Here is an 18,589-nt window from a genome sequence, read left to right as displayed (position 1 = left end):
CTAAAACATTTGTAATTCTTCCTAATGACAGCTCAGGCAGCAACTCCTGGTTTGGGCAAGAAACCAGCAACCTAATATAATTTGTACTATTTAACATTTTAAAAGTGAATTATCTTCTGGCACATTGTCATCAAAATATTTAATTGGAATATTATCAAATATTCCATTACAAGCAGAAAATAATCAGACGCTTTATGCCATAGATTCTTTTGCTTTTTAATCTTAAAGTTTACTATATGTTGACTTGATATATACATAGAACTAGGGATCGAACGAGGCATGAACACAGCTCTCACTGCTGATTTCCGCTGGCCAGATGTGAATTAGAGCTTGAAAGCTTTGGGGCGAATGAAGCTCTTGGCCACTTTTGGTGACTCAATGTGGAAGGGCATTTCGGGAGCTGATGAAGCCATTAGCTTTTATTTGTTGATGAAATCACCAATAGTAATTGGTAACTGAGAAGGTCAGATAATGTGATGGGCTTTTAAAGATGGAATAATTCTCTCCATTTCCTTCTCTTTCTTTGAGTCTCCAGATGACATCATATAGCCCTGGGACTTCCCATGAGAATTGGGAAGAAGGGCAGTTCGTCCTGTTTCTCCCTCTGACCAACATGAGGCCATGAACTCCTGAGGCTTCAAGCCCACACTGCCCAAGTGAGCCTGATCCTGGGTTTTAGGCTTTTTTGTTTTTTCTCTCCTGATCTTAGGTGAAAGAGTAATGGTACCAAGATGGATGTATGTAGGCTTGGCTGCTACCTTGTGAGTTTGACATGTTCCATGACTTTGGGTCCTTTGACTGAAACCAACTGGTAACGAGGGGTATAGTTCATGGAAATTATTCCATTTCTCTTGGAGAAGGTGATCAGTGGTAGGAGAATAAACCCATTTCTTAGTTGTGAGCCAGAAGTAGAGGAAGAACGTGGCATTAGGATTAACTGATTCATTGTCTTGCCAATGGCCATCTGAAGTAGCTGATGGGGGCTCCTCCCTTTAGCTTGAGCAAAGCACTTAGGAACACTTACACTAACCTCTTGAACTCACAACATAGCCCATAAAATCATTAAGGGAAGGGCTTTCTTATTCACAAAACACTGTTTAGATCCAAGTCACTGAAGGGATTCTCAGTTACCCAAGCAATGAGTCACACATGGCCCACAGGAATCAGGAATGGCAGCTCTGAGCATATTTCGTTCACACCGTTCCTCCCAACCCTCAGTTACTTATATTTCTATATCTATGTGTCTATACATTTATGTAAATGTATGCATGTATACATGTATCTATCTATCTACCTGTCATCTATCTAGATAATCACAAGGTGGCCACCAAACCTGAATACATGCATCTCAGGATCATTCCTCTTTCACCTAAAATCAGAAAGAAACAAATACAAAAGAAGCAGCCTAAAATCCCCAGGATCAGGTTCACTTGGACAAGGCATAGACTTTAGTTGTAATGTGTTTATGGCCTCATGTTGGCCAGGGTGAGAAGCAGGGTGAACTGCTCTTCCTCCTAACCTTCCTGGGAAGTCTCAGGGCTACCTGATGCTGTCTGAACGCCCAAAGAAAGAGAAGGCAAGAAAAGGAGTAATTTCCTTTTAAAATGGATTCCCTTTTATCTAGATAGATAGATAAATAGGCAGAAATTTAGGTAGATAGTCAATACACACATATAACGCTGCTTACAGTTTTAGAAATTTTTAGTTTTGGAAATGTTGTACTGCTTTTCATCTTTTGTTTATAACTTATTTTTGCAGATAGTTTTTGCTTGCTTATTAGTTAGGGGATCTTGGGCAAGTCTTCCTTTCATGTACTATTACTCTTTCTGCAACTTGCCCTGTTCCTTAATGATTTTTAACATCTGCCATGACTTTTAGCCCACCCAACTCTTCCTGTACATTCTCTGCACTGCATGCTACACCCTGTCCCTATGCTGAAATACTATGCAACTTTCAAGACACAGCTCTATCTAATGACATTTTCTTTCACGAAAATTTTCCCCATCCCCACAGCTTAGAATTTGTCTTAAAAGCCATTTATCATGGCTTTTATATTTTTCCAGGAACTTCTAATCTGTCATTAGTGTCATCTTTACTACCAGATTATGAACTTGAGAACAGTTCTAATAGAACTGTATTCACACTTCCCTATGTCTATACTGCCCTTCTGTTCACCTCCATTCCTACCAAATCTTGCTTCATTTATCATGTTGATTTTTGTCATATTTATTATTTATTAGGCTGAATCTTTGAACCTTTTCCCAGGTTTAATATAGAGAGAATTCTCCATACTGTAGATACTAGACAAAGGTTTGTTGAAGTAAATTCTTGCATGTTAGAGCTCAAAAGAACCTAAGATGTAACTTGAATTTGTTTTAAATTTTAAAATAATCATTGGGAAAATACTGATAACTCTTGACTTTGTTAAAGTTCAGTCATGTCTGGCACTTTGTGACCCTATTTGGGGTTTTCTTGGCAAAGATACTGGAGTGATTTGCCATTTCCTTCTCCAGATCATTTTACAGAGGAGGTAACTGAGGCAAGCAGGGTTAAGTGACTTACCCAGGGTCACACAGTTAATAAGTATCTGAGGCCAGATGTGAACTCAGGAAGATGAATCTTCCTGACTCCAGGTCCAGTATTCTATCCACTGTACCACCTCGCTGCCCCAAGTCTTGACTACTGCTGAATTTTAACTGTGTTTTGCCTCAGATGATGGAAGAATATGAGATAACCTGTGTCCTGCATTTCTGGTGAAGAATAATTGAGGATTATTTTCAAAAAATAACATAAACTATTGGCAGAATTAGTAGCATGTACCTTTTCCAGTAGAATGTGAGCTTTCCAAAAGCAAGATTTGTTTTTGTTTTTGCCTATCTATTCCCAGCATTTACAGTGGTTCCTGGAACCATGGATGCTTAACCAGTGCTTGTTTAATAGAGCTTTGTTGAATTAAATATAGTCATGGCGTCATAGATTTAGAACTAGAAGTGAGCTTAGAGGTCATCTAGTCCAGTTTCCCTCATTTTATAATGGAGGAAGTTGTGGCCCAGATAAGTTGACTTGACCAAGGCTGTGAAGCAAAATAAAGACTAGCTCTCAGGTCTCCTTACTTTTAGGTCTATGTTCGTTTCATACTACAGTTTTATTTTCATTTCTGTTTTAAAGAAAGGGCTTAAAGTTGAGTAAATTGTCAGAATTGTAGCAATAAAGAATCTAATTAAGCTTGATTGTAAGTTTTAGTTTGCATCTAGTTTATTTCACTCATTATATTTTACATATACCAGCAGTACTTTCCCTAACCAAAACATGTCAGAATATTGCTAACCATGTTTGGTTTTTTTAATCACAAATATCATTGATAACATCTTCTTTAGGTCCAGCTAGCCTAGAGGAGAGGGTTGCACAAAATATTTAGAAAGCAAAGCAATAAAACAGTCTTCCTCCAAAACAATGACGTAAGTCAGCTCTTTTGGTGTTAGGAGAAAATCTTTAGACGCATACTTTTTCTGGTTTTTTTACAGGGTAAATAGCAATGAACATCACGTCTCCACAACTGCACAAATTTTTAAAGAGCCAAATCTTCTTTTTGGGTTAATGGCTAAATCCAGAATAAATTCTTCCATTTTATTTTTTTTGGGGGGGGGGGAAATATTATTTTACTATGATAGAGCCCAAGAAAAGGGTTCTCTGAATTTCTGTTTTGGCTATTTTATTTCCTTCATGAACTATTGCTATTTGCTGAAATAGATAATAATATTTGGCTAAAATGAATTATGATGAAAAAGATGCATGTTATTGAAAAACAGTCCCCTGCAATTCACATATTTTGGTAAAATCCAAAAATTCCTACCAGATAAACATACTGAAAACAAGTCACTATTTTTTTCTCAGAAGTCAACGTGGCTTTTTTCAATTATTAAGGAAATAAAATATATTGCAAATTTCAGCAGCTCCTATTATTTTCTACTGTGATTTGGAATTTTTTGATTATTCCTTTAAAAACCCCAAACCAATGTCCATTAAAAATATTGGAAGTGGGAATGCCTGCAAATTCCTTTGCCGTGAAGAGTTCCTCCAAAGGGGGAAAATAATCGACATTTCCCATCAGGTTTTCTTCTTTCGGTGTAAGCCTCTGTTGTCCTCACCTTGAACAATGATGATTGCGATTTATTTTCTCAGATGAAATTTTCAGAAAGTGACTATTTCGGCAACGTCCTGCAAACGCGCAAGTATTTAGCGCAATCTGATTTCTTCTGGCTAAGAAAAGAAGTTCCAAAAACAGAGTGAGTAAAAAAAAAATGTGTGTGTGTGTACGTGTATATATACATATATAATCTATTATATGTATATGTAAATTGAAATGGAAAAATTGATGAGTGGGAAGAGACAGAAGAAAGCAGTGACAAAAACTGTGACTTTTAAGACTGAGAATGTATGAGAGTATTTTCCACAGTACAATAAAAGCTGAGTTGGCGATATTTTATCCTGAAACTCTAGATACTAGTATTTTTGTTATTTAAAAAAATCCCTCTGGTGTAGTAATCACCTACGTACAACATTACCAACACTTTAAAAGGATAACAATCAAATACTGAAGCTGTCTCTGATTTTAATGAAGCAGAATCAATGAAGTGGGAAATAAAGTCTTTCTTCCAATCTGCCAAGTACAAAGATTCAAAAGACCTTGAGAAATAATTTTAAAAATTGAAGAAATAAGTTTGGGAGGTTAGAGGTGAAGCTGGAAAATTGGAACACTGGACAGGATTTATGAACATCAAGGAAGTGATTGAGATGTTGTTAGAGTTACTTCTGATTGTAAAGCCTTCCTCCTTTCCATCCCTTCTGCCCTCCTTGATTGTCATTATTGTGGAGAATGGCAGGAAGCACTTCTTGCTTTCTGAATGGGTTGGACTAGATGTCTCCCGAGGTCCTTTATAAGTAAACAATAATGTGATTTGGTGCTAGAGGGGGCACGCAGATCAGAAGATCTCTGCCTCAGGACCAGGCTGATTTCTGTTTTCATCACTAAGTGTTAGACCTATCTTTTAACATGCTATGTCCATGGCTGGTTTTTAGACCCTAAATCATGTTTTTTTTTTTTTTTTTTTTAATAATGATCTGTCCCATTAGATTTGAGCTCCTCGAGGGCAGGGGCTATCTTTCGCTTCTTTTAGTATCTTCATCATTTAGCATATTGCCTGACACATAGTAGGCACTTAATAAATGCTGATTGATTGATTGATGCTTTTGGACTCCAGGCTTTTTGTCCTGATTCTCTGGCTTCCTGAATGTCAACTTAGGGGCCTTTCATCTTGACTTGCTCCACTACGCCTAGATGTCTGCCTGATTGTACTAGCTGTTTTTGGCTTCCTTTTGTGACACCTCCCAATATGGACAAATACATACAGAGCAATTCTGCCTAGATCACATGGGGAACAGAAGAAATTTAGAGGCTGAATAATTTTTCTCCCCATAGTTCAAAACTGTTGCTTCTATGGTTTGTAAGCAAAAAGGTCATTTTGCAAATTCTTGAGAAGTAACAGATAAATATATTAATAAACTTATCCTTTGCTAAAATTGACTTCTTTCCCCCATTGTCCATCCTTGGTCCCTTCATTGCATTATCTCTGTCCCTTCCTCCACCTTAACCCCACCAAAATAATCCAGAGGTAACTTCAGATTTACATTTCTATTAGTATTATTTCCATGCCTGATTAGGCGTAAAAACTGTAGTAGTTCTTGATAGTTTGTAGTATTACACCATAATATCTTGTAGAACCAAATCTTTTTGATTCACTAGGTATTTCCTTTGTCTCATATGCTACATAACAAAGTTTTTTGCATTATTTCATTTTATTTGCCTTTAAAAATGTTATTTATAAAGGAAATGGCAGTAGTTTCTCCTATACTAAATCATACCACCATATGGTAGACAATAGGGTTTAGCTTAAAAATAATGGGTGAGAATATATTGGTTATTAGCAGCTATATTTGTGGCTTCTTAGCATTTGATGATATGAGGACACAATTACATCCTGGAGGTGAAATTTTGTAAAAATTGCCTCTTTCTTTAGAGCTTTGGGTTCTTATTTGTCTTTTATGTATGTTTGACTCTTTTCTTGTGGCTTAGGAAACTACAACAATGTTAAAAGGAAGAGGACACTTTGCTCTGCCTCCTTCCAGATCCTCTCCTCAAGATGGACCTATTTACAGGGTCAGACAGTGAATCATGTCCCTGAGCAGGCAGCCCTAGAATACCATTCACTTCTGAGACATCTGTCTAGAACTGACATAGGAGATGCCTGCAGAACCATTCTGTTTAAAGAGGGAACACCCTGGGGTATTGGGGGCTTCCTCACTGTCCTTTGTACATTGGGTGTAGAGTTAGAAGGGATATCCAGGGTCTTTCCCTCCCTGCAATAAAGCCTTGCATGTTTACATGAACCACTGTCCAATCCCAAAGGTCAGGGAATCAGGTACGTCAGTTGTGTGCTTTTAAATGAAAAATAAACAGAGGTACACTGAGTGTGCTGAAGGAGGTTGCTTAATTATTTTTATCAATAACTTGGGGTAAAAGAGGTGGAATAAAGGAGGTCCAGCTCACACTGAGAGTTCTCCAGTCACCATAGAGACATTATAGAGTGGCCATCTTTTTTTTTTTTACAGTCCAGAGAGATAGCTAATGCTCACTTAGCCAGACACTAAGCCTTCTGTCTATCCTGTTCCTTCTAAACAATGGGACACATGTTTTACATTTTCAAAAAAAAATCAGTTTATTGATGTGTGCATGTGAAGACTACAAAATTGCTAAATATGTTATCTTTGACATAATTTGAAAACGCTGATAAAAATGAGTTCCTAATATGCTTTAAATTGTGATATAAATTTGAGTACTTTTATATCTCTGAATACGTTTCCTTTTCTTCCAAATAGTAATTATACTCCTTGAAATGCCTCTGTCACAGTCTTCTTGGGGATAAAGCACTTTACCAATGATAAAGTGATTAGTGAGATATTTTAATTTAGATATTTTATTAAAAGCTTAATGTTAAACTGTTGACTAAGCCTGCTCAGTAGCTATTTACGTGTAGCTGAATTACTTTCAAGGTATAAAATATTGCAATACTATTTCAGTTATTTTTTCCTAAGTCCTACTTAGAACTCTTTGCCCCTTCAGCTCGTTAACTTTTCCTCTTATACGAATCGTAGTGTGATCTGATTCTGCTTTTCTTTCTTTTTTTCCATTTTCCATTATTTCATAAAGGTCTTTCCAGATTTCTCTGTATTTCTGGTACTTACAGGTCTCATAGTATTCAATTATATTTTGAGCCAGACTTGTAATTTAATCAGACTAAGGAACTCAGAGAGAGCTTTCCTCCAAGATATACCTGCAATTGTTCTACACCTTAGAGTGATCTTGGACAGTTGCAAGGGGTAATGAAAAGTTGTGACTTGCTAGGGACACCAGTTAGTATGTGTCAGAGTTGGGACGTCAACCCAGGCTCTTCCTGACTCAGAGGCTGATTCTCTATTATGCCATGCTATCTTTTCCTTCCATTATATTAATGTGTTGCAAAATATCCAGCCTTTCCCTTGTTTTTGGACATTTAGATTAATTCTGGTTTTAATTTTTTCTTTTGCAATTACATAAAATGCTATTTTAAGATTCTTTGGAGAGACAAAATTTTTTTTATCATTTTTTGTGTGTGAGACAGTAGGGGTTAATTGACTTGCCAAGGGTCACATAGCTAGTAAGTGTCAAGGGTCTGAGGTCATATTTGTACTCAGGTCTGGTGTTTTGTTCACTAGCTGTCCCTTTTTTTCATTCTTGATAGCACTTTCAGAGCATTTTTCCCACAATGGAATTATTGGGTAGTGATGATTATTTTTAACAATATTCTTCTGATTGTGTTTCTTCAAAAAACTACAAAGCTAAGAACCAAAGGAAATTAACCTGAGCTTGACTCCTTCCAATATGGTTGTAATCAAATTGCTTGATATGCTTTAGGTTACTGATCTGCAAAATGGGATAAACACTGGCTTGACCATGGTCTCAGGTAGATTGCTTTTATAAACAAGAACATTTTGTTCTGGAAGGTTCTGTATTTTAGAGATCCACAGTGATGTGGCTATTTTCTGTTGTCTTAGAGATAGCACATCCAGTGAAAGTGCCATTAAGTTGTTGGGGACTTTCTCTGCACAGTAACCAGATAACACTGCAAAGTTTTTTCTGGATATTGCTAACTGGTACCTTTTTGGAGGCACTGCATGGGATTTTAGCTTTATGATGCCCATTGACTTTAACAGTCATCTCAGGGCTTTGAAAATGCATGAGTTAATTGAGTGGGGATGATTCTGAAGTATCTCCTCTATAGCTGTTTACTTTGAACAGTAGATCATGATTCTATATACCCTTTAACCCAACATGACTGCTTGTAAAGCACTGAAATAACATTTTGCTTCTTTGTGGCCATGGAAGATAAACATCCTTTATCTTTCATTCTCCTGGAATCCATTTTAGCTGCACTAATGTGCATTGAAGAGGTCCCTCACACGATGGAAAATGTCAGCAAGAATGAAATTAATTGGCAGGTTATTCCTGAAAGATACACATTTAGGGCCCCATCTTCTAAATTGCCACATTATCAGCAGGCTTAAAAATAAAGGATTTACCCCATTGCTCAGTATGTCAGAATAGAATTTCTCTCCCTCATCCCATCATTTCCTTTTTCTGCAATTACTTTAAAGCAGTTTCCCTATTAACTCATTCTCATTTCTACTATAACAAAATGCTCTTGGACTTGCTTCCTTTACTCTTTAAAATATGGCTACAAATAGATTAAATCCCCATTTGAAAGAATTTTTTCATTTTCTTGAGCTTTCACTTACTTAGTATTATATTCTCTCACATAATATATGAAAAATACAGCTTATAATGTATTTGTTGCTGGCATATTGGTCAGAAAATATTTTAGGATCAATAATAAAAGCTGTTTGCATTTATGTAAAGCTACAGTTTTAAAATGAAGCCCTTCATTGTTATTTTCACACCTGCAGGGTGGGCACTTCAATATAGGTTCAAGGCTAAGTCTAGGGCAGTAGGTTCATGCGTTTCTATATCCTTCCCCATTGTTCCTGTATAGTAAACAATTGCTCACCATGCAAGAAAACTCAACTTATCTTTATCTAGACACAAAACACACTATAAAAATACATACAGCATATAAACAAAGCTTAGAGATTAGGAAACTTCCAAGGGTAAGTGATGCCCTTTTACCAGGCAATGATTGAGGTAGGGGAGGGAAAGGAAGTGAAGAAGGCATCCTTTTACCAGGTCTCACTAGCAGAGAGTGAGAGAAAGCAGCAAATTCTATCCAGATTCCTTCTCTCAAATAAGACTTTAACATCTCATGATTATCTTCAGTTTGGGGTAGCATCAGTTTTCACTTGCAATTGGCTAATGCACATCCCCTCCTTCATCCATTCCCAGTCAGCAGGGGCTTCCACAAGTCCCTTGGGTTTCTTCCTCTTCCTAAATGTGGCAGCTTTTGCCTCCAATCATCTTGAATCCCTCCTTCCAGCTGGAAATAACTATCCTTCTCATTAGCCTTTTTGCTGAGGAGTTACGTAAGGTACTTTACATTAATTATCTAATTTCATATACGAGGCAGCATGGCGTGGTGGATAGAACTGGTCATGGAGACAAGAGGACCAGGGTACATGTCCCACTCCTGACACATCCAGGCTTTGTGACCCCAGGCAAGTCACACTCAGTGCTTCTAGGTAACTCTTGAAGATTATAAATTGCAGAGGAGGTGCTCCTCTGTTCGTAGTGGGGGGTTTCTTCTTTGGGGAACTTCCTATTAGAATGAAATCAGAGGCGCCACTCTTATCCTTGTCTCATTTCAAAAGATAATAATAGATTAGAGATGGAAAGAACCTCAGAGGTCATCTCATCTAAATCTCTCATTTCTCAGATGAGACCCAGAGATATTAAGTGACTTACTCAAAAGTATCACCAAAATAGTAAATAGATCAATTTAAGTCATCTGATTTAAATCCAGCACTCTTTCCACTGTACTGTACTGATATCATGGTAACTCTTTGAGGAAGGTGAGAATGATCATAAAAGAGAAATGCTGGACCTGAATCCTAAGAGGCTTATGAAATGTCCATCATGAACATTTACACCCTAGAAATGAACAAACAAAACAAATCGGGTCCAGACTTATCGTTAGGCTGATGGTTTAGTGGACTCTAGACTTAAGAAAATGAGGGAAAAAGTTTTAATGATGCAGGTTAAACATAACGCATGTGTTTTGCTCCACAGAGCTGCTTATTAAACGCTGATCAGCACACCTTGATCATAACCTTGATATGTACATATCTGGAAGGTTTACTAAGAGTTTTCTTCATAACAGTCTTATGAAATGGGTAGATAATAATAGTTCATATACATGTATATACATATATATATTGCTTTAAGTCATATAAAAGCTTTTCCTACAATTTTATGAAGTTAAGTAGTATAAGTATCCTTGCCCTTCATTTTGAAGATGAGGAAACTGAGCTCACATGCATAAGTGACTTAACTTAATCACACAGTGTCAGAGTGGGGACTCATCCATTTTTCCTCACTGCAAATTCAGTGACATTTCCTCAGCCTCAATTCTTTTGGGTCCATACTTGTGATTTCATCAGTGTAGGAAATTTCACATTATGACATGAGTTAATAATTGAGTCATAGAACTTAGACATGCTTTATTTCATTCACATGTAGTCTAACTAGTCCAAATATTGATGTAAAATATAGGAAAAAATGAAAATATTGACTAGTTTTTAAACAATGAAACTATCACATACCATTTTTGTAGTAAAACTAGTGTTTCTTTAGTGAGACTTTTCAAATTTTATATTCTCACCCCCCCATATCATCTTCACCTCCTAGTTTTCTTTTTGCCTTTAAATGTCTTAGAAAGGAAATAAGTGTGATTTAGTTGACGATTCATTTTATTTCCTTATGTTTGCCTGGCTCTGTACTATGTACTATGGGAAATAATATTCTGCTTTGAAAGAAGTGACAGTTTTTGGGTAGGAAGATGAGACATATTTCCATGTATACAATACACTCCATAGTAAGGTGACAAATGGAATATAATCATATGCTTCTATGGTAGTAGATACTATGGGTAGTTAAAATAAAAGAATTAGAATGTTTGCTAAAAATAAAAGAACAAGGATGAGCCACTGTTCACCAGTTTTCTCAATTGCTCTTTAAATAAACCTTTGACTAGGCATAGTAGTATACTCCTGTTATCTCAGTTATCAGAGAGGTTAAGCCTGGTGAATCTCTTGAGCTCAGGAGTTCTGAGCTACAGTGGGCTATGTAGATCCACACAAAGTTCAGAATCAATATGATGATCCCTCAGGAGTAGGGGTGTGGAGGGCATTGAATTGCTTATCTAGGCATGAACTGGCTAGGCCAAAAATAGTGCTGGTCAACTCTCTCATGCTGATAAGTAGCAGGATTGGTTCATGCATAGCCTAGGTTTCTTTCAACTCCCAAACTGAAAAAAGATAGAAATACTCACTCTTAAGGATCAATAAAGAAACAGAATCTCCACCAAGGGAGAAATTTGATTTCTAGTTGCAGGAGGTCCGGATTTTCTGGTGAGCCTTTATTTATATGTTCCAGCAGTTTAGAATATATCTAAATAATCCTCTATTATTCTAGTTATATGTCCTGCAAACGTTGGGATGGTGATAATGGCAGAGAGGGTAGAATTATGTGAGTAGATTAAGTCATTGTTCATGTTGTGATTCAAGCTTATCTTCAAATGTAAGGTTAGGGAAGCCAAGCTGCCTGTAAAGAACCACTATTTGGAATCATTCTTCCTCGCTTTAGGTTAAGCTAGTTTTCCCCTAAAAGTCAACAAAGTCAGGGCTTCACTGGCCTGGGTATAGAGCAAGACTGAAACTTCCACCTCTCTTGACCAGCAGCTTCCTAGCTGCCTCTGGTCATATTGACATGGCTTCCTTGTCATCTCAGGACATCCAAAGGCATTGTCTAGGCATTGTGGTATACTCATGCAGAGTCACTGCCATTCAGACTTGGTGAGGGTTCCAAGATGATGGAGTTCAGCACAGTGTGTGCCCTGATGACCCTGCGGAAGAAGAGGCAAGCCGTGTCTATTGAGCTAAGTGATATTGTATCCTTGTTGAACATCTTTTCTATGTTAGTGCTAAACAAACCTTCCTTTGTCAACTGTTCAATGACCCAAGAGTATCTCCTTTCATCCCAGCATTAAACCTGTACTCACAGAGTGGAAACTTGAATTGGGCTGTCCTCTAACAACCTGACTTTCTCCTGTTCCTTGTGCTTTACCTTATATGCAGTGTTTTTAAAATCCTCCTGGTAGCTCCAGCTGATGAAATAGATTGTAACTAAAGTCCAAGAGATGGTAAATGTAGAACTGGAAGGGATCCCACTGGCGATCTAATCCAAGGATCTCATTTTACGGCTGTGGAAGTTGACGTAATGTAAGGGAAATGTTAGAGGCTGGATTTAAACCCCGGTTCTCATTCCTTTTTTCTACTGTACAAGGAAGAACCAGATCACTGAGAATTTCAATTAGTTTTCTCAGGAAAAATAAGCCATCCAGAGAACTCAGGTTGAAAGCAATGAATTTAATTCAGGTCTAATCCCAGTTTGGTGGAAATATTTACTAGTCGCTGATAGAGAAGCTGGTGTCATTTCAGGTGACAGCTGAGAAAGACTTGTGATCTGTGATTGACTTGAGAAGGAAATGTCATTCTGACAGCAGACATAGGAGCTGGGCAAAGCAGTCTTGGGGTCAGAAGCAGTGGTCTGATTTCCTAAACTGGCCTTTACCCAAAATATCTTCTAATTTCAGGCTGATAGGAGACAGGGCATACATAGATGGTACAATGACCCCATGGTCCTGTGGAAGATTTAGAGTGACTGGCACTGAAAGAAGTTAGAAACCAGGCCTGTTTTTGAGGAGTGTAACCAATAATGATTTGACTGGTTGTTTTTGACAGTGGTAAGAAATCTTAAATAATAGCAGCAAAAAATTTTAATAATTTAATTCTTCAGTAGTGTATGCAAAGCAGTTCAGCAATCAATCGATCAATAAACATTTTTAAGCACTTTTAATGTGCCAGGCCCCGTGCTAAATCCTGGGCATATAAAAAGAAGCAAAAGTTAATCTGTGTCTTAAAGGAGTTTATAATCTACTGGAGGAAGTAACATACAAACAAGTATATACTAAGGAAGCTATATTCAGGGTAAATATGAAATAACAGAGGGAAGCCACTAGAATGAAGAGATCTTCAAGGCTTCCTGCAGAAGGCAATGTTTTAGTTGGGAAGTCAGGAAACTCATTAAGTGGAAGATGGAGAGTATTCCAGATCTGGAGGACATCTAGAGCAAATGCCCAGAACCAAGAGATACAGTATTTTGTTTATGGAACAGAAAGGAGACCAGTGTCACTGGATCAAAGAATATATAAAAGGGAGTAAGGTATAAGAAGACTGGAAAGGTAGAAGGGGGCAAGGGGATGAAGGGCTCTGAATGTCAGAATATTTTGTATTTGATTGTGGAAGCAATAGAAAGTCACTGGAGTTTGTTAAGTGGGGAATGACATGATCACTTTAGTAGATGAATGGAGAACGTATTGGAATGGGGGGGAGAGTTGAGACAGGTAGACCATCAGCAAATTATTACAGTAATCCAAGTGTGAGGTGATGAGGGCCTGCACTATAATGGAGCAGTGTCAGAGGGGAGAAGTAGGGACATATCTGAGAGATATTGCAAAGGGTAAATCCACAGGATATGAGGGGGCAGTGTGTGTGTGTGTGTGTGTGTGTGTGTGTGTGTGTGTGTGTGTGTGAGAGAGAGAGAGAGAGAGAGAGAGAGAGAGAGAGAGAGAGAGAGAGAGAGGGAGAGAGAGAGGGAGAGATGATAAGAGTCCAGGCTGACACCTAGGGACTGGGAGGATGTGTTGCCCTTTACAATAATAGGGAAGGTAAGGGGAAGGATTTAGGGGAGAAGATAGTGAATTCTACTTTGCACAATTTGACTTTAAGATGTCTACTTGGCATTCAATTTAAGATATCTGAAAGGCAGTTGGATACATGAGTTTGGAAGTCAGCAGAGAGATTGGACCAGGAAAGGTAGATCTGAGCATCATTAGCATAGACATTATAACTAAATCTATGGGAGCTGATGAACTCACCAAGTAAAGTGGTATAGATGCAGCAGAGAAGATGGACCAGGACAGAACTCTGAAGGACACATGATTAGAGGGCATGATCTGGAAGAGGATCCAGGAAAATGGACAGAGAAGGAGCAGTCAGATAGAAAGGAGGATGAGGAGAAGGGGTGTCCCAGAAGCTTAGAGAGAAAAGAGTATTAAGGAAGAGAGAGTTGTGGTTGTTTGTCCTAGAGGACCATGATATCAGGAAGGTGAAGTCAAGATTTGCAAGGGAATTGGACTTCAATGAGGCAGGACTGTGCAAAGTCACCAGCCTCACTGTCTTCTCTGGAGCCATCTGGGTCCAGTGGCAAGACATGAATCAAGACTGGAGATGACTCTGGATACAGTGGGAGACCCTGGCCTCTTTAAGCTAAGTTCTTTCCCAGGTCTTAGTTTGTCTGAGGCAATGCCCATTCAGTGATTAAGGCTAGGTAAGAAATGAGGTAAAGAATGGCCTATTTTACCTAGTCCCCCCTACCAAAAAAAATCAATTTAGCAGGGGAAGACCCTCAGAGTTTCTGGCCAAAACAGAACCAATTGCTATTTACACTGACTCTGAACCATCAGAGAGAGTTATCAACAATGTGAAAAGGCTTCAGAGAGATCCAGGAGAATGAGGATTGTGTAAACACCATTGTATTTGGCAGGTAAGAGATCATGAGTAACTTAGGAGAGAGCAATTTTGGTGGCATGATAAGGTCAGCAGCCAAATTGTAAAAGGTTGAGAAGAGAGTGAGAGGAGAGAAAATGGAGGTACCTTTTGAAGCTTAGCTATAAGGGGTATATAGGATTATAGTTAGAAAGGATGGAAAGATCAAGTGAGGGTTTCTTCCATTGGGGGGACACATGAGCATGTTTGGACCCAGTAGACAGAAAAGTGTCGGTGCCGTATTCCTCTGCAAATCAACCTAATTGTTCTTACCCAAACCTCAAAGACTTCTAACCAACAGATTAGAAGTGAAGAATTTTTGGACACCCAAGCCTGTTATCCTGCTAGAGAGACTTGCCTACTCTACCTGGCACATCCAGGAAGCCACAGTATTTCCTTGTTCTTATCTGTGAAGAGACCACTTCAAATTCTAGAGCTGTTTACTTATTCCCTTTCAAAAGCAGTAACACCAACTTCATTTAGAAATGATTAAAACTCAATAAACCTACTCTCCTCCTTTTGGAAACTGTTTAATATAGTTGAATTACATACAACTTGGAACGATAATCATTCAGTGATCACCACAAAGTGAGCAACATTGAACTGATGTGACTACTCTGATGTACCACATGACCATTAATCTCGTTTTTTTATTGAACAACCTTTCAAGTTCAACATTTGCATTGTGTTCTTGGTACTTGCCTATCAAATGACAGTTGTTGGTGGTTATATTTCTTTCTGTCTCTCCAGGTGGTTCACCAATCCGACCACAGTCAATGCCTTTTATAGTGCATCTACCAACCAGATTAGTAAGTATTGACTCCTTGGCTCTCTGTTATTTATTTGGAAAGCAACAGCACTGAAATGTGTCTCTCATAATCACACATTTTTGCAGCATGTTGTTCAAGGAAATGAACAGATATGGTGGGAAGTAAGTTGCGCCCTGTGGTCACATATTTGTCTCACTCTTTCAGCTTACATCAAAGGCCATTTCCTGCGTTTGATGACCTCTTGAACACCAACACATGCACAAAAATCTCGAAGAAAATGATATCATAGAAATAAGCTTAATTTTAGCTTAATTTTTTTAAAAAAAGTTTATTTTTAGTTCCAAAAAACATAGTTACATATTAACTGAATTTTGAACAAAAAGAAAAAGGGAAAAATATTCTTTAATCTTCACACCTATCAGTTCTTTATCTGGAGGTCAACGGTATTTTTTTCATCATGAGTCCTTTAGAAACGAGGCGGATCATTTTATCGATCAGTTACTAAGTCTTTCACAGTTGATTATCTTTACAATATTGCTGTCATCTGTTAAATTGTTCTACTGCTTCTGTTTACTTCACTTTAATTTTAACTGTCTACTCACTTCTTTTACATTTAAAATGAGCGGTTATTTTAAATCTATTAAAATCTCAAAATCTATAACAAAAAATTAATCGTGAAATAGTGAGAGAAATCTGCTACTTTTTTTTCATGTTTCTGTGTTATGTGAGGCCCTAGTGAAGTTCATAAGCTGGGGTTTGAAAACTTGATTTTTAAAGTGCTTTGGTGTACCTATTTCAATATAATTGATTTCTTTTGTCATCTCATGTGTTTTATTTTATTCATGTAAAAACTGTATTATAACAAAAAGTTCATGAGTTTCACCTGACTGCCAAAGAGGTCCAAGACATACACAAAAAGTTAAGAACACCTGATATATTAAAATGAGTGGGCTCTATTTAGCTTCGAAAGACCTTGGCTCGGATCCTGACTTGTAGCGGTCACCTTGGTCAACTCATTTAAACCTCTTGAAACCCAAATTTCTTAATGCATCTGTCAAATGGGAATGATGATAATACTACAATTTTATAGGATTGTTGTTAGGACCAAAGGAGATAATACGGAGTAATAAGAATAATGGCAATTAATGTTTAAATAACGTTTTAAGATTTGCAAACCATTTCGCAAAATCTCATTTGAGCGAATGTTTAATGAGAGGTGGAAGCTCTTTGTAAACTACAAGGCTGTATGCAAATGTAAGGTAGTACTACTAGAAATTTTTGTCTTTGGCAGACAGATCCCTACTGAAATTGATAAGAAAAAAAAATAAGCACGATACCCAGGACTGCTAAACAATTAGGGGCTGTGTCGCTATGGGAAATGAGGAGGATAATCCTGCTACTAGTATGAAAAAGTATATATTTAAGTTTTATATTTTGTAATGCAATTATATTAGCCTGGAATAGTGAAGAGAGGACCGGCTGGAGATTCAGTAAGACCTGGGTGAGTATCCTTTAAATTCTAGGACAGAGGTTCTTAACCTAATAAATTTCAGGGGGGTAGTCTATGAATCTGAATGAGAAAAATTTGTGTTCTTATTTTCACTATCCTCTAACTAAAACTTAGAATTTTCTTCAATTATTTAAAAATATTATTCTGAGAGCAGATCCATAAGTACCTTCAGAAGACCAGACTCCACGAAAACAAAAAATATTAAAAATGTTTGCACTAGAATAAAATACAAACTTCTGTTTGGCATTTAAAGCCCTTCATGACCTAAATCTAACCTACATTTCCAGCTTTATTACATATCATTCCCCTTCACTGAGCCCTTAGACCAGCCAAACTGGCTTTCTTACTGCTTCCCACATGCAGCGTTCCATCTTCTTGTCTATACTTCATCACAGACCTTTCCCTTTGCCTAAAATGCACTCCTGTTTTTCCTTGGTTTCTTAGAATCTTGAGTTTCCTTCGAAGCAATGTTCAAATTCTACCTCTTCTTTCTGATCCTCCCATTTGCTGATTCCTACTCCTTGAATTACCTTGTCTTTATTTTGTGTTTTTTTTTTTTGTGTATACATATATACACACCAATTTGTACCTATTATTATATGTAATACATACATATATAGAAAGAGATACCTTGTCTTTATTTTGTATGTGTTTTGTGTGTGCGTACATATGTCCATACAAATGTATACTATTATAATATATATATATATACACACATATATGGAAATAAATACCTTGCATATATTTTGTATGTATTCTTGGTATATACATACATATATACATACATTTCTGTGTGTACATACATATAACTATATATACATATATGTATTTGAAAAATATGCTTACAGTATACTTGTACACGTACAGGTAAGTTTCTTGAGGTCAGGGCATATTTCATTTTTTCTTTCTCCCCTCAGTGACTAGCATAGTGCCTGCCGACCTTTGATAAATGCTTTCTGATGGATTAATTGGTATTGATTGTATAATCATAAGCAAGTCACTTAGCTTCCTAGTGTCCCAGGAAACTCTCTAAAACTATAAGCTATAGACAATAGGCTGCTCTGTTACATAGATAGAGTTTTAATACTGGAACTTCCCCATATTGTCGAATTCATAGGCTTCTCCTCCTGAAAAAAAATCAATAATTATTCACACAGAGAATTAAATCAATGCATAACAAAGCTAATAATTAGAAATATTTTCCCTTATTATTGATGTTGCGTACATGTTGAGCACAATGATTTTTAAATTAAATTTGTGCTATGAAGGATGTTAGGTGTCTGCAGAAGCAGGTCTTTCTGAATGTCATCATTATTTATTTCTTGGCTACTTTGTTAACGCGTATAAAAAGGTTGTTTGATTTTATATCCTCAAAGTG

At 37.2% G+C, this 18,589-nt stretch overlaps 1 protein-coding gene across 2 annotated transcripts in view; it reads left to right on the top strand.

Moving 5' to 3' along the window:
* PHEX (phosphate regulating endopeptidase X-linked) overlaps positions 1–18,589 on the top strand; it is a 276,100-nt gene that overhangs the window by 196,868 nt on the left and 60,643 nt on the right. For both annotated transcript variants that reach the window (XM_072615274.1, XM_072615275.1), the window contains 2 exons: positions 4,183–4,286; positions 15,682–15,740. In XM_072615274.1, the coding sequence (XP_072471375.1) occupies positions 4,183–4,286; positions 15,682–15,740 (163 nt within the window). The remainder of the gene's footprint in view (positions 1–4,182; positions 4,287–15,681; positions 15,741–18,589) is intronic.

Source organism: Notamacropus eugenii, chromosome 5 (genome assembly GCF_028372415.1).
Source record: "Notamacropus eugenii isolate mMacEug1 chromosome 5, mMacEug1.pri_v2, whole genome shotgun sequence".
Taxonomy (NCBI): Eukaryota; Metazoa; Chordata; class Mammalia; order Diprotodontia; family Macropodidae; genus Notamacropus; species Notamacropus eugenii.
Note: the sequence above shows the minus strand (reverse complement) of the source record. Positions and strands in the feature narration are given on the sequence as shown.